This window comes from Bison bison, unplaced genomic scaffold, assembly GCF_000754665.1.
Source record: "Bison bison bison isolate TAMUID 2011002044 unplaced genomic scaffold, Bison_UMD1.0 scf7180017864384, whole genome shotgun sequence".
NCBI classification, from domain to species: Eukaryota; Metazoa; Chordata; class Mammalia; order Artiodactyla; family Bovidae; genus Bison; species Bison bison.
In genome coordinates, this window is record NW_011494956.1 from 8,575,213 (window position 1) to 8,592,150 (window position 16,938).

The 16,938-nt window shown below is 37.2% G+C and overlaps 1 protein-coding gene across 4 annotated transcripts in view; it reads left to right on the top strand.

Moving 5' to 3' along the window:
- XRN1 (5'-3' exoribonuclease 1) overlaps positions 1–16,938 on the top strand; it is a 112,708-nt gene that overhangs the window by 11,140 nt on the left and 84,630 nt on the right. For all 4 annotated transcript variants that reach the window (XM_010858157.1, XM_010858159.1, XM_010858158.1 and 1 more), the window contains exons 3-12: positions 3,198–3,295; positions 4,437–4,546; positions 4,635–4,745; positions 6,743–6,825; positions 8,062–8,149; positions 8,231–8,399; positions 9,285–9,352; positions 9,670–9,807; positions 11,704–11,770; positions 11,978–12,083. In XM_010858157.1, the coding sequence (XP_010856459.1) occupies positions 3,198–3,295; positions 4,437–4,546; positions 4,635–4,745; positions 6,743–6,825; positions 8,062–8,149; positions 8,231–8,399; positions 9,285–9,352; positions 9,670–9,807; positions 11,704–11,770; positions 11,978–12,083 (1,038 nt within the window). The remainder of the gene's footprint in view (positions 1–3,197; positions 3,296–4,436; positions 4,547–4,634; positions 4,746–6,742; positions 6,826–8,061; positions 8,150–8,230; positions 8,400–9,284; positions 9,353–9,669; positions 9,808–11,703; positions 11,771–11,977; positions 12,084–16,938) is intronic.

The window sequence follows — 16,938 nt, forward strand, 5'->3', positions numbered from 1 at the left end:
GAACTGTGGTGTTGGAGAAGACTCTTGAGAGTCCCTTGGACTACAAGGAGATCCAACCAGTCCATTCTGAAGGAGATCAGCCCTGGGATTTCTTTGGAAGGAATGATGCTAAAGCTGAAACTCCAGTACTTTGGCCACCTCATGCGAAGAATTGACTCATTGGAAAAGACTCTGATGCTGGGAGGGATTGGGGGCAGGAGGAGAAGGGGACGACAGAGGATGAGATGGCTGGATGGCATCACTGACTCGATGGATATGAGTCTGGGTGAACTCCTGGAGTTGGTGATGGACAGGGAGGCCTGGCGTGCTGCGATTCATGGGGTCACAAAGAGTCAGACACGACTGAGTGAGTGAACTGAACTGAACTGATTGGTAAACACACCCCTGCCTACAAGCCCAGTGCCACAACTGTTATTTACACGTCACCAAACTTCTCCCTTCCAAATGTTTTGTGGAAACATCTGACAAAATCTAAGTCACATCCAGAGGCCTAGCTGAAGGAAGCCTGAGAGTTTAATTTTTTATAGCTTTCCAACCTCAGAAGATGAACTAGAAGAAAGGAGTGGATGTTGAGGGCCAATTCACCATAACCACCACAGGCACTTACTCGATACTTTGTAGCATCCCGTGCTCCATGTTTCCCCAAAGTCCCCCAGTTAGCCGTTTCTCATTCTCCATAGTGCCTTTTTCCCTTTATTCATACTCTCTGATCATAATCTCTACACATCTCTTACTCATTTTTAAATCTGCTCCTATCTTTCATCACCCTCATGTCACTGAAACTTCCTTACAAAATTACAAACAAATTTCTTAAAGAGACTAAATCTAAAGAATAATTCTGTCTTTATATTACTTCATTTATCTCTTGTATTTAGCAGTGTTGACCCTTATTTCTCTCTTGAACTTCCTTCCCATAACCTTCAGGTAACTACTGTCTTTGACCAGGAGTCCAGCCTGGGCCCCAGGAATGGAAGCACCGGGTCCTAACCACTGGACCACCAGGGAATTGCCTCCAACACTACCTTAAAAAAAAAAAAAGTGTTTATTTGGTTGTGCTGGGCCTTAGTTGTGGCGTGTGGAATTTAGTTCCCTGACCCGGGACTGAACACTGGCCACCTGCATTGAGAGCTCAGTCTTAGCCCCTGGACCACCAGGGAAGTCCCCGACCCTACCTTCTTAATCTCCTTTTCTTCTCTTCCCCTGCTTTTTTTTCCTTGAAAACTGATGTTTCTTAAGGTTCTGTCCTAGGTCCTGAGAGATTTTATCCAATGGCTTTAATTACTGAAACTGTACTGACTCCCAAATTATCTTTCTGGTGGGTATCTCGTCCCAGAACTTCTATATATCCAAATGCCTGCTAAATGACTCCTTCTGGATACCACAGATACAATTCAGGCTTAACATATTCAGAATTGAACTCATCTTTGCCTTAAATTTGCCATCCTTCTACGTTCCTGTTTCCGTGAAAGCACCATGTAAATAGCTGCTCAACTCCAAAGTCCAAGAGAAATTTGGGCCTCTCCCTCTTCCTCATTCCTCACATCTGAGTCATATCTATTTACTTCTTTTCATCTTTACTGCTATTGTGTCAGTCTGGCCTTCATAATCTTCTACCTAGACTAGTAGTTTTACTTTGTTCCTGTCCCAGACATTCTCTGTGTTGCAGCTACATTAAACAATGTTTTATTTCTATCTATTTCTTATACTCTAGGGCTTCCCTGGTGGCTCAGATAGTAAAGAATCTGCCTGCAATGCAGGAAACCTGGGTTTGATCCCTGGGTTGGGAAGATCTCCTGGAGAAGGGAATGGGTACTCACTCTAATATTCTTGCCTGGAGAATCCCATGGAAAGAGGAGCCTGGCAGGCTACAGTCCACGGGGTCACAACAAGTTGGACACGACTGTGCGACTGACTCTTCACTGTTTTCTTGCACTCTGTCTAGCATGTAACTCTTAAGATGAGGAATCATTTCTTTTTTATTGTAGCCCAAGAACTTATCACATAGTAACACTGAATAATCATTTCTTCAAAGAAGAAAGAGGAGAAATGAGGAAAGAATGGATTCAATTGGAGAGATTACAAATGAGTTGTTATCTTCAAAGTTTTTATTATATTGAAGAGGTTGGTGAGAGAGAGGTTAAATACAAAGAAGAGTTTGTTTATCACAGAAATAGAATTCAACAGAACACAGTAGTTAGAACTAGTAACTGCTACTGCTGCTAAGTTGCTTCAGTCGTGTCCGACTCTGCGTGACCCCATAGACAGCAGCCCACCAGGCTCCCTCGTCCCTGGAACTCGCCAAGCAAGAACACTGGAGTGGGTTACCATTTCCTTCTCCAATGCACCAAAGTGAAAAGTGAAAGTGAAGTCGCTCAGTCGTGTCCGACCCTCAGCGACCCCATGGACTGCAGCCTACCAGGCTCCTCTGTCCATGGGATTTTCCAGGCAAGAGTACTGGAGTGGGGTGCCATTGCCTTCTCCAAGAACTAGTAACAGGGCTGTAGAAAATGTACATAAAGCAGGACTTACTAAATTATGTGCCAAATGGCATATTTGTGTGCCATACACGAGTTACCAGAGAAACCATACTGGAATTGGGATGCTGATATTCAAACCTATTTCTATCAGACTCTAAAATAATCATGTCCTTCCTAGTAAATTCTGTTACCTCAAAAATGAAATCATTTTGGCTACTGATGTCATTAGTGTTATTAGGCTTTCATTTTAGATATTTTCATGAGGGAATCCAAAGTTGTACATTATAATTTTATAATTATTTTTATGTAATATTCTTAGAGATCCTTTTAGTAATGTACTTCTTGTTTGATGTTATTAAATGTAGTGCATATAATGAATGTTTATGCTATACTTTTGAAATTATTTCTAGAACCAATATGTATATTTGTGATAAGAAAAGATTTATTTTATAATTTATAACATTCTACGTCAGTTTTACACCATTATAATGTTCTGCTTCTATAGTCCATAGCTGAAAAACTTAATTCTTTAAATAAATAAACAACTCTAAGGCTCATCTTTATTGACTGTAGTCATTTCAAAACTTACATGTTTTGAACTTAAAATTGATGAATTAGTATTTTAGTTACGAAAGCTTCTAAATGACAGTTTACTGTATGTAGAGATCTCTTTTTTCCCCAGAAAGTTGAGGATTCTTTTTTTCCCCCTTAACATTTAAGGTCAGCAAAGGAGGCTGAAGAGAAAATTAAAAAGGCAATAGAAAAAGGAGAAACTCTTCCTGCAGAGGCCAGATTTGATTCCAACTGTATTACACCAGGTAAATTCACTGAGAGAAAAATTCTAGGAAATTTAAAATGTAAATTTAGTTTTCTTTTGTAACCTCTATTTTGTGTGTGTGTCCTTAGAATTCCATTTGTTGTATTTTCCCAGTTATGTCGCTTCATAAGATGGTTTGGTCACCTTGGTTATAAATGCCCCTATGAAGACCCACTGTAGGAATTTACAGATGCTGATAAAAGCAGCTGTGGACAGGATTCTCCCACATGCACAAAATTCCTGACCTAGACCGAACTTACAAGATCAGTCCTACTACTCTTGACATTTATTTGTATGAAAACTGACTCAGTGAGGTTGTGACTCACCCAGGTTCATATAGCCAGCTTGTTTTATTCTGGATAAGAAAGCCATTTTCCCTATCTAGAATGCTTACTGTTCTGCTCTTCAGAGGTGGTTAAGACTTCTGTGACTTTAAGAATTAATTATCAGTATTACAAGTTTAATTTTAAATGCAACAACATAGTCTGCACTTCCTAGAGTCTAACATCATTATAACCCTTCACATTGAAGAAAAGTCTTAAAATTGTATCTTCTCATTAATTCTTTACTGTGGTAGTTTTTGCTTTCATTAAGTGCCCTAATGACAATGCTCAGTTTAACAAGCAGTTGTATCATTATATGGTTTAAGACTATGTTGCCTTGACTGTTGATCATCTAGGCTTTTCCTAAAACATAATCATTGTATACTCTGTTTCCAGATTAATAGTAATTTTTTTGAGTTAAAAGTAGTAATAATAACAGTTGTTGTGGTTATTGGCAATCTTATTGAGGCTGCATGTCTTACAAAAAGAAAACAAAAACTTTTTAGAATCCAGCAGAGAAGATTTAAGTTTGTTAGAGAGTTGAAACTCTGCCCTTGTGTGAAAATATTTGAAGTATACTCCCAAGGAAGTAGTAAAATTCTTTGACTTTCTGTATCTGACATTAACTTCATTTAGGGCTGACTAGTGAAATTGGAAATAGCTGTGATCTTTGCTCGGGAAAGCTGCAACATGATTTGCTTTTCAAGATAAGCCAGAGAGCTTTCAACCTCCACACCCATATCCAGTTTCATGCTATCACTGATAACTCTGTTTTTATTTCCTACTCAGATTAAATTTCTAAAATCCTTTTATTTAAAGGGACTGAATTCATGGCCAGGTTACACGAACATCTGAAGTACTTTGTAAATATGAAAATTTCTACAGACAAATCGTGGCAAGGAGTTACCATCTACTTCTCAGGCCATGAGGTTATTATCTTTTCTTATTTAAATAGTTTTTTAGCTGAATCTTGAGAAATGTAGCATATTACTACATTTTTTTTAACATTATATCTAGACTCCTGGAGAAGGAGAGCATAAAATCATGGAGTTTATCAGATCCGAGAAGGCAAAGCCAGATCATGATCCAAACACCAGGCACTGTCTTTATGGCTTAGATGCTGACTTGGTAGGTAAAATGCTTATTGTTATTGTAGTCTTAATGCCTCATGCGAAGAGTTGACTCATTAGAAAAGACTCTGATGCTGGGAGGGATTGGGGGCAGGAGGAAAAGGGGACGACAGAGGATGAGATGACTGGATGGCATCACCGGCTCGATGGACGTGAGTTTGAGTGAACTCCAGGAGTTGGTGATGGACAGGGAGGCCTGCTGCTGCTGCTGCTGCTGCTGGCGTGCTGAATTCATGGGTTCGCAAAGAGTCAGACACGACTGAGCGTGAGAGTTCATCAGGACTGAACTGAACTGATGCCATTATGATAAATACCTATTTAGGAAACTTAGTCTTAATATTAGCAGATTTCTAGTTGTGGAAAGAAATATTGCTGCTGCTAAGTCGCTTCAGTCGTGTCCGACTCTGTGCGAGCCCATAGACGGCAGCTCACCAGGCTGGGATTCTCCAGGCAAGAACACTGGAGTGGGTTGCCATTTCCTTCTCCAACGCATGAAAGTGAAAAGTTAAAGGGAAGTCACTCAGTCGTGTCCAACTCTTAGTGACCCCATGGACTGCAGCCTACCAGGCTCCTCCGTCCATGGGATTTTCCAGGCAAGAGGACTGGAGTGGGGTGTCATTGCCTTCTCCGAAAGAAATATTAGAGACATGATAATAATTGCTACTTCTGCTGTTACCAAAGTTCAAAACATTTGGAAAAGGTGTTCTTTTGCCATTGTTTATGATCAACAGGTGCATATAGTTAGTGTTCACACCTGACTGACCCTAGTGCTGTGAATTCTCTGCTGAGTTCTGGGTAGAGGACCCTTTTTATCCTCATGCTTAATACGGGATTTTTAATACCACCTGATCTGATAACTCCGTAACCAAAGTTTGCTAGACTTTGTTGTTGCTGCACAGAGTCTCCATTGCTGCACGCGGGCTTTCTCTAGTTGCAGTGAGTGGGGGCTATTTTTCATTGCATTGTGCAGGGTTCTCTTTGCAGTGGCTTCTCATTTTAGAGCATGGGCTTAGTAGTTGTGGCTCAAGGGCTCAGTTGCTCCACAGCAGTGTGAGAACTTCCTGGACTAGGGATTGAGCTCATGTCCCCTGCATTGGCAGGTGGATTCTTAACCATTGGACCACCAAGGGAAGTCCCTGCTAGACGTTTTTTAACTTTTTATTACAGAAATTTGCAAGTATAAACAAAAATAGAAGAGCGAACGTAATGAACATCTTTGTGTCCTTCCTCCTTCGATTACTTTCAGCTCCTTTTCCTAATCATCTGTATCCTTCCTCCTCCTCCTCTGGATTCTTGAAGTATATGACATTATATTATTTAATCTATAAATCATGATTGAGAATATTAAAAATAATAAAATAGCTCCAGTGTCATTATCCCATATAAAACAATATTAATAAATCACTTTAATATGTATGAAAACCATTCAGTATTTTCATTTCCCTGATTGATTCATAAATGTTTTATTTTGTGTGAATCGGGATTAAATTAAACTCTGCATTGCAGTTTGTTGATATGTCTCACTAAACTATTTGACTGACTTTGGGGATTAGAATACTATGTGAGAATATTAACTGAAAAGATCCTTTCCCAGTTTTTTCCCCAAGTTTTCACATACTAAAGGTATCCTGAACTCCAGAAGAATCCTGTATTCCTCTGATGTGGAAATGCTATTGCCTCTAATTCCTTCCCATTCCCACATGGCAAGCAGAAAGAAATAAAAACCAAGAGAGATTATTATTATAGGGATGCAGTGGTGTGGTTGTAAAGGTTATGTGAGTCTAAGGTGAACATTGTTTTCTTAGGAAAGTACACACAATTTACCGCATTCATCACCTATAAATGGATCATATTTTGAAGTTTATATATTTAACTTGCTAATTATTTTCCTTAAATAAGCATGTTCTTCTTTATATAGAAATGTTGATTGCTTTTGTGAACCTGATGCTATAAAAAATGAGAGAATAAAAACATTTCATAATCATTTTTCAACAGATTATGCTTGGATTAACAAGTCATGAGGCACATTTCTCTCTTTTAAGAGAAGAAGTTCGATTTGGTGGCAAAAAGACTCAAAGGTAAATCATACTGCCTATATATTGGAAGGTAGACTAGAAATTAAATTAGAAATAGTAATCCCTTAACAGGCATATGATGATCTGTAAATATTTTCTCCCATTCTGTGGGCTGCCTTTTCACTCTGTTGATAGTGTCATTTGATGTACAAAGTTTTTAAATTTGATGAGTTCCAGTCTGTATTTTTCTTTTGTTGCCTATACATTTTAGTGTTGTTCAGTCATTCAGTCATGTTCAACTCTTTGCGACTCCATGGACTGCAGCATGCCAGCCTTCCCTGTCCTTCACTGTCTCCCAGAGTTGGCTCAAATTCATGGCCATTGAGTCATGTACACTTTTTAGTGTAGTATCCAAGAAATCATTGCTGAATCCAATGTCATAAAGCTTTTTCCCATTTTAGTCTAAGGGTTTTATAAGTTTTAACTCTTACGTTTAAGTCTTTGATCCATCTCAAGTTAATTTCAGTCTTTCAGCATTGATTATGCTATTAGCTGTGTGGATTTTTCATAAATTCCCTTAATCATTCTAAGGAAATTCCTTTCTATTTCTACTTTGCTGAGTATTTTTATCATGAAAGGGTGTTGAATTTTGACATAGGCTTTTTCTGTTGAATGAGTATGTGGGTTTTTTTCCTTTGTTTATTAATATGGTGTATTACATTGATTTATCTTGAACCACTTTTGCATTCCTGTGGAAAATGCCATATGTTCATGGTGGATAAGTGCTTTTAATATGCTCTTAAAAACTTATATTCTTACTTGTAATTAATCTTGGAATATAAGCCAACAGCCAGGAATATAGACCCCTGGACCAAGCCAGGGAAAGGTAAGAGGAGAAAGTAATAGTGCTGCACCACTGAAGCTTTAACCTATACTGCAGTAGATATAAAAGTATGTATACTCACTAGTCTATATGCCTTTTGCTGGTGGCCAGCCTTAAGTGGGCCAGAACAGATCCCATTGGTTTCTTACATTTGTTATTTATTATTTAGACTTTCTGAATTCTGTGAGTCCTTCCACAGAAAGCATGCTGTAAACCAATTATTTTGAACTTTATATCTATTAAAATTGTTACTATGTTTTTGTCTTAACATTACCCTGCAGCTTACATATAAATTACATGCCTTAATGTCAAGAATTAATTATACTGCAGTGATAAATTTTATTTCAAGCTGCACTATTAAACTTGAACCCTAAAAATATAATTAATTCTGTGTTGATCATCTTGACTAATTACAGGGTATGCGCACCAGAAGAAACCACATTTCACCTCCTACACTTGTCTTTAATGAGAGAGTATATTGACTATGAGTTTTCAGCATTAAAAGTAAGTATTAATATAAATAGATCAGAGGTGAATATGCAGAAATTTCCAAAGGATTTGACTCTTTTCTTCATATTGCTATAGGACAAGATCACATTTAAATATGATATTGAAAGGATAATAGATGATTGGATTTTGATGGGATTTCTTGTTGGCAATGATTTTATCCCTCATCTACCTCATTTACATATTAATCATGATGCACTGCCTCTTCTTTATGGAACATATATTACCATCCTGCCAGAACTTGGGGGTAAGAAAAGTTTAATATTCATTTGAGGCTACTTTAATTTAAAACTCAACTAACCCTGGAAATGTCACTCAGTTTATTAAATTATTGCTTGCAGAGCTAAAGTAGAAAAAGAATTTGGAGTTTCTTGTAGTAGAAGGCACCAAGTTCTAAAGTTGCAATTTTCAATGGTTCACAAACAGAGAAATGACACAAGTTAAGCAATCTCATTTATTCATAGATACCTAACTAATCTCTACCTTTAATGGCTTACAAAAGCCTGCAGAGGTTGTTGGCTTCACTTAGCTCTTTTCATATTTAATTGTAGAAATTCAGTTTCTGAATGGATAAGCATCAGAGTATTTACTATCAGGGAGAGACTTTTAAGTTACAGTGGGAAACTGACAGGTAGTGACGATGCTGAATAAAGCAGACAGCCGAATTCCCTGGCGGTCCAGTGGTTAGGACTCCACACTTACACTGTCAAAGGCACAGGTTCAGTCTCTGGCTAGGCAACTAGAATCTTGCAAACCATACAGTGAATCAGTCAGTCAGTCAATCGAATAGCAGGATATTGGTCTTTTTCTTCTTAAGTTAGTATATCAAATAAATGACCTCAATTCTAGAACTTACTTAATTTAATTAACTGTCACCCCAGTGTTTGGAAATTTAGGAGGATTATTATTATGTAAACCTGGAACTTTTTCTGTTTTGCTTCAATTCTTACATATTGTGTATTATAGTAACATCAAGTTTGTAGGAACTAGGGTCACTTAGATGGTCCAACACTGAGTGTTTTTTCTTGATTAGTAGAATGTCAAAACTCAACGTTTTGTAAAAAAGAATTTTATAAAATTGTTTTTTAAAAATGTCAGCATGTAGTGCAAATTCAGATTTTGTTCCTTTTAGGTTATATTAATGAAAGTGGGCATCTCAACTTACCTCGATTTGAAAAATACCTTGTGAAACTATCGGATGTAAGTAACTATAAGTTTTTGTTTTTCTGTCCCAGGGTAGCTACAAATGGTCAGTAACCAATTACATAATACCAGAAGAACAAATTTTTATAGTTCTACTCCAATTATTTTGTATAAATAATTCCGTCTAAATTATTTTTATTTCTACTTGCTTTTTAGTTTTAGTTTTCAGAGTAGTAGATGATGTCCCTATGTGCATCAAAAGTAATATCCTCTGATTTCCTATGCCCTAGAAGCAGTCATTGTTAAAAGTTTGTTTTATTTTCTTCTAGACATACTTAAGTTATTTTAAAATAAATTTAAATGTTTCTGTATAGTTTGATCGAGAACACTTCAGTGAAGTTTTTGTGGACCTAAAGTGGTTTGAAAGCAAAGTTGGTAACAAGTACCTCAATGAAGCAGCAGGTGTTGCCGCGGAAGAAGCCAAGAGCTACAAGGAAAAGAAAAAATCAAAGGTGTCCGTTTTTTTAGGTGTCCTTTCATTTTTTTACCTGTAAAGGTAAAACTGATATTCCTTGTTTCTCATTTTCTTTCTTATGATTTTGGGGTTCCTCATTTTGGTTTCATTTCCTCTTTTCCTTTATGTATATTTTAAAAATTGTTTGATTTCTTTTTCTCTATTAGATACTGTCATTTAAATCTGATCTTTGAAAAGCAGTTTATTTTTGCCATTGAAAAGCATTGCTTTTTCTTTGCTCTTCCATTCTATTAATAAGTGTAGAGACATTTCTAAGAACCCAGAAAATTAGTTATCTCTTTAAAAATGTGAATATTTATAGCATTTAATGTTATAAGATCATTTATTTTTCTCTAGAAATAATTTATATATAAAATCATATATACAATACAGTGTCTCAATATATGGTAAATGTTAGGTGCTCAATAAATGAATAATAGAGCCAATTAGAATATGCTAGTACCCTGTAAAAGAGAAGGCAATGGCACCCCACTCCAGTACTCTTGCCTGGAAAATCCCATGGACGGAGAAGCCTGGTGGGCTACAGTCCATGGGGTCGCTAAGAGTCAGACACGACTGAGCGACTTCACTTTCACGCATTGGAGAAGGAAATGGCAACCCACTCCAGTGTTCTTGCCTGGAGAATCCCAGGGACAGGGGAGCCTGGTGGGCTGCCGACTATGGGGTCGCACAGAGTCGGACACGACTGAAGCGACTTAGCAGCAGCAGCAGTAGCAGTACCCTATAAAACACCTTTTGTAAGTCATAAAGAATGTCTTATGTGTGTTAGCTTGGAAAATAAACCTCTTCTGGAATTTTCCTCAGTCAATCTATAGTTATTGGATTCTGGTGAAATTGATGAGCTTCCTGCACTCTCTTTGCTGAACTGCTTCTGTTTAGGTTCAAGCCTAATATCTCTTGTTCCAGAAAGGGCAGCTATCCTGATTTTGTTTAATGTAGTCTTTCTAACTGCTTAACTTTTCCTCTGTGGAACTTAGCAGCAGTCTGTATTCTACTCTGTTTTTTATCTTAATAAAACAGGCTCTGCAACTTTTGGGGGATGTGTAATCACAAAATTAAATATTAGTAATCCCTGGCTCCACCCACCTCAGCTCATTCCTTAAACTTCACAAGTCATCTGGGGGTATGTAGTTAACTTTAGAGACACAGGTAAAAAAAGGAAACTGGAGAAACAGCCCAGGCAAGAAAAGTGGCAGAGGCCCTAGTTTGGAAGAACTAGTGAAAGTCACTGGCAGTTGGTAGGCAATCAGAAAATAGAGAAGAGAAAGGATGAAATCAACAAGAATGGAAAAATAGATGGCAGGATATGAAGGATGTGATGAAATGGAAGAACTTTAGAAAAGCAGATGAGTTGCATGGAAGAAAATAGAAGTGGAGGGTAGAGGTATAAGAATGATGGGAACCAGAGATATAAAAAATAGGTAATAGTTGTAATTATTGGACTCCATTATAAACAGATTGTTTCTTGTTAACAGTAGCCCGGAATTTGACATATAAAAATGTTGAAGTTGAAAGGATTTGATGTTGATTGTGTACTTTTCTCTAAGTAAATGAAATGTTTTTGAAATTTTTTTTTTCTTAGAAAACATATGTAATTAAATATATTTCTTTTTTGTATTGGTGAGCATTGTTAATACTTATCATTGAGGGGCCTAAATGTTAAGTTGTAATAATAAAGATTTATAGCTTCAGGAAACAAGTGATATAAAACCAAAAACATTTACACAGCATTTGAGGATTATTTTTAAAATAAAATTTTACAGTATGTCACTTAAAGATAATTCAGCTATCTTTAATATTTTATAAATCTTTCTGTTAAATGTCTCATCTTGAAGTATATCTTGCTTTTATATTGATTTATAATTTTTAATAGGGCCAGGAAAATTCCATATGTTGGGCTGCTTTAGACAAAAATGGAGAAGAAGTGGTAACTTCTAAGGGTGAGTACAAACTGTATTTTAATATATCTTATTTTTTTTGACAGAATAGTTATTATATTCCATTATTAGGACTAATTCAGTAATATTGGATGAAACAGATTTCTGTGATAGTTTATAAACATCTACTTTGACATATTTATCAAAGCATTAAATGGAAAAATGGAATATTCATAATTGTCAGTCACTGTCTGTTTATCTTTTTTCCAGACAATGTAGAAGAAGAGATGGAAGATGATGACCTATTTGAAACCGAGTTTAGGCAATATAAAAGAACATATTACATGACAAAGATGGGAGTTGACATAGTTTCTGAGTATGTTATTGCCATTGCTTTTACTTTAAAGTAGGAAAAAGTAGACTTTGCAGTTCTACAGAAAACAGCATAATTTTGATGATTATGGTAATGGGAAGAAAGGATTTTTTGTTTCACAAATTATTGTAGACCTTTCAACTACTGTGGTTTTGGAGAAGATAATATTCATTGGCATGTATTATGCAGTATACCCTTGAACAACATGGGCTTGATCTGCATAGGTCCATTCACATGTGGATTGTTTTTACTGAAGACAATACAGTACTACATGTTTCCCACTTGGTTGAATCCATAGATGTGGAACTGCAGATACAGAGAGCTAACTAAAGTTATGAGTGGATTTTCTCCTGCAAGAGGGTTGGCATCTCTAACTTCTGCATTGTTCAAGTCTCAACTGTATGCCTATGATAAAAATGGCCAGATAGAAAATGGTTAGTGTTTTTCTTCATTTCTTCTGAAGCTCACATCACACTTATCTCAAAGGCTACCTGGCTCAGCCTCAGGTTAAGAACTAGTATAAAAGTTCCTTAACAACTTGACCTCTAGAATGGTGGCTCACATTTCTGAACTACAGCCCTCTAAAGTTCAGCCACTCAGTTGTGTCCAACTCTTTGCAACCCCATGGACTGCAGGACACCAGGCTTCCCTGTCCATCACCAACTCCCGGAGCTTGCTCAAACTCATGTCCATTGAATCAGTGATGCCATCCAACCATCTCAAACTCTTGTCGTCCCCTTCTTCTTGTGCCTTCAGTCTTTACCAGCATCAGGGTCTTTTCCAGTGAGTCAGCTCTTTGCATCAGATGGCCACAGTATTGGAGCTTCAGCTTCTGCATCGGTCCTTCCGATGAATATTCAGGACTGATTTCCTTTAGGATTGACTGGTTTGATCTCCTTGCAGTCCAAGGGACTCTCAAGAGTCTTCTCCAACACCACAGTTAGAAAGCATCAGTTCTTTGGCACTCAGCCATCTTCATGGTCCAAATCTCACATCCATACATGACTACTGGAAAGCCATAGCTTTGACTGTATGAACTTTTATTGGCAAAGTGATGTCTCTGCTTTCTAGGTTTGTCTAGGTTTGCATAGCTTTTCTTCCAAGGAGCAAGCATCTTTTAATTTCATATCTACAGTCACTGTCTGCAGTGATCTTGAAGCCCGAGAAGATAAAATCTGTCACTGCTTCCATTTTTTCCCCTTATTTGCCTTGAAGTAATGGGACCGGATGCCATGATCTTAGTTTTTTGAATGTTGAGTTTTAAGCCAGCGCTTTACTCTCCTCTTTCATCTCCTCAGAAGGCTCTTTAGTTCCTCTTCGCTCTCTGCCATAGGGTGGTGTCATCTGCATATTTGAGGCTGCTGATATTTCTCCTGGCCATCTTGATTCCAGCTTGTGATTCATCCAGCCTGGCATTTCACATGATGTACTCTGCATGTAAGATAAATAAGCAGGATGACAATATACAGCCTTATCATACTCCTTTCCCAATTTTGAACCAGTCCGTTGTTCCATGTCCAGTTCTAATTGTTGATTCTTGACCTGCATACAGGTTTCTCAGGAAACAGGTAAGGTGGTCTGGTACTCCCATCTCTTTAAGAATTTTCCACAGCTTGTTGTGATCCACACAATCAAAGACTTTCACATAGTCAATGAAGCAGAAGTAGATGTTTTCCTGGAATTCCTTTGTTTTCTCCATGATCCAACAAATGTTGACAATTTGACCTCTGGTTCCCCTGCATCTTTGAAACCCAACTTGTACATCTAGATGTTCTTGGTTCATGTATACTAAAGCCTCGCTTCAAGAATTTTGAGCATAACCTTGCTAGCATGTGAAATGAGCACAATTATCTGGTCATTAGAGCATTCTTTGGCATTGCTCTTCCTTGGGATTGGAATGAAAACTGACATTTTCCAATCCTGTGGCCACTGCTGAGTTTTCCTAATTTGTTGACATGCTGAGTGCAGTACTTTCACAGCATCGTCTTTGAGGATTTGAAATAGCTCAGCTGGAATTCCATCACCTCCACTAGCATTGTTTGTAGTAATGCTTCTTAAGGCCCACTTGACTTCACACTGCAGGATGGCTGCCTCTAGTTGAGTGACTACACAATCATGGTTATCAGGGTTATTAAGACCTTTTCTGTGTAGTTCCTCTGTGTATTCTTGCCATCTCTTAATCTCTTCTACTTCTATTAGGACCTTACCATTTCTGTTCTGTATCTTCCCCGTCTTTGCATAAAATGTTCCCTTGGTATCTCCAGTTTTCTTGAATATATATCATCCTTCCCATTCTGTTGTTTTCCTCTATTTCTATGCATTGTTCATTTACTTATCTCTACTTGCTGTTCTCTGGAACTCTGCGTTCAGTTGGGTATGTCTTCCATTCTCTCTCGCCTTTGGCTTTTCTTCTTTCCTCAGTTATTTGTAAAGCCTCCTCAACCAACCACTTTGCCTTTTTACATTTCTTTTTCTTTGGGATGCTTTCATTCACTGCCTCCTGTACAGTGTTATAAACCTCTGTCCATAGTTCTTCAGGCACTCTATCAGATGTAATCCCTTGAATCTATTTGTCACCTCCACCATATACTCATAAGGGATTTGATTTAGGTCGTACCTGAATGGCCCAGTAGTTTTCCCTACTTTCTTCAGTTTAAGCCTGAGTTTTGCAGTCAGGAGCTCATGATCTGAGCCACAGTCAGCTCCAGGTTTTGTTTTTGCTTACTGTGTATAAAGCTGCTCTATCTTTGGCTGCAAAGAACATTATCAATCTGATCTCGATATTGACCATCTGGTCTAGTGCCAGGTACTATGCTAAACATTTAAAAAATAACTCATTTATAATTTAAAAATATAAACATATATAAATATATGTACATAATGTGAAAATGTTAAGTTGTTGTAATTCTCACAACAGTTTTTTAAGATAAGTAGAATTATTATTATTTTAAAATAGAGGAAGTTAAGGAATAGAGAGATTTAAGTGATTTGCTCCATGTGACATACATAGGTAATGAGTGGCAAAGCCAGAATATAAGTAACAGGCAATCTGGCTCCGAAGCCCGTCCTTAACCATCAGATGAGGCTGTTTTTCTGTCAGTGAGATAAAAGTTTCATAAAATTCTTTGTACCCTTATTATATGTACTATACTTAGATATTTTCTGTACTATTATTTTTACTTTTTAAAAAAATGAAATACTGAGAATCTTTCCTAGAGACTGCCCAAGGAAAGACCCAAGATCTCCATGTTGCTCCATTTACTCAGACTGTTTTCTAGTCTAGACATAGCCTTTGTGTAAGGCCTGTATTCATACTTATCTCTGGTAGCTAGAGATAAAGACATTGTAGTACAACTCATCAGGTCATGTGAAGTTTTGGCAGATATCATTAGCAAGTAGGACTTTTGAGACTTAGAAATAAAATATTTATAATAGTTATGCACTTAATTCTTTATTCCTTAGTTCTTATATTTGCTTGATTATGTTATAGAGAAGTATAGTAGCTGCAATTAAATGCTTGATTTGCTAGGGGACTACTCTTCTGTTTTATTTCCTTTTCTTTTTGTATATTAAAATATGAGGTTATGAAAATGAGATACGGTTTGTTTGCCTAGCAAATAAGCAAATCTTTTTAAGTTGTTATATTTAGTGTTGGTCCGGGAGTGGTGGTAGATTTCTTCCTTTAATTACTGATGGAAATACAAGTAGGCAAAATTATTTTGGAGGGCTTTGCTGGTGGCTCAGTGGTAAAGAATCCACCTGCCAATGCATGGGACACGAGTCTAATCCCTGATCTGGGAAGTTCCCACATGCTGCAGAGCAACTAAGTCCTTGCACCACAGCTCTTGGGCCTGTCCTCTAGAGCCCAGTTGCCACAACTACTGAGCCATTCTCTGAAGAAGAGAAGCCACTGCGATGAGAAGCCCACACACTGCATCTAGAGAAAAGCCTGCACAGCAGTGTAGATCCAGCACAGCCAAAAATAAATAGAAATTATTTTTTTTAAATATTTTTGAAAGTATGTATCTAAAAGCCTTTGACCCAATAATTCTAATTGTTAATCTATCATAAAAATATAGACTAGACACAGATGATCTTTATACACAAGGAAGTTACTACAAAATTTTTTTAAATAGTAAAAAGTTAGAAACAATGTATGTGTCCAGTGAGAAGGTTCATCATAATTGTCTCCACTTCCTCCTCATTACAGTCACTATCTCTGCCATCTCTAGTGCTTCTGGAATAATAGAACTGTTAAACTGGTAGTTATGAAAAGTTCATAAAAATTTAGAAAGATACTTTCAGTATATTATTAAATACAAATTTTAAAAGAGGATACAAATTCATATACACAGTATACTCTCAGTAATATTTAAAAAGGAAAAACTTGGGGATAAAAAGACTGAAAAAAAAAATACCAAAATGTCATAGTGATTGCTATAAGGTAATAAAAATGCTTTTCATCATTATCTAAATTTTCAATAATGAAACATTTCTTTTATAATAAGAGTCATTCATTTTAAAAAATATAACTTCCAGAAATATGTAATCTACAATTTCACTTAGAAGTATCCACCTGAGGGCTTCCCTGTTGGCTCAGATGGTAAATCTCTACTTGAATTTTGGTAACAAACACTAACAAGTTTTATAGCCACTTTGGGGTTTACCTAGGGTCCTCTTTTTTTAATTAATTTTATTTTTGTTTCCTCCGAGTCTTTGTTGCTGCTCACGGGCTTTCTCTAGTTGCAGCAAGCGGGGGCTACTCTTTGTCGCAGTAAGCGGGGGCTACTCTTTGTCGCAGTACACAGGCTTCTCTTGTGGAGCACAGGCTTTCGGGCTTGCAGGCTTCTGCAATTGT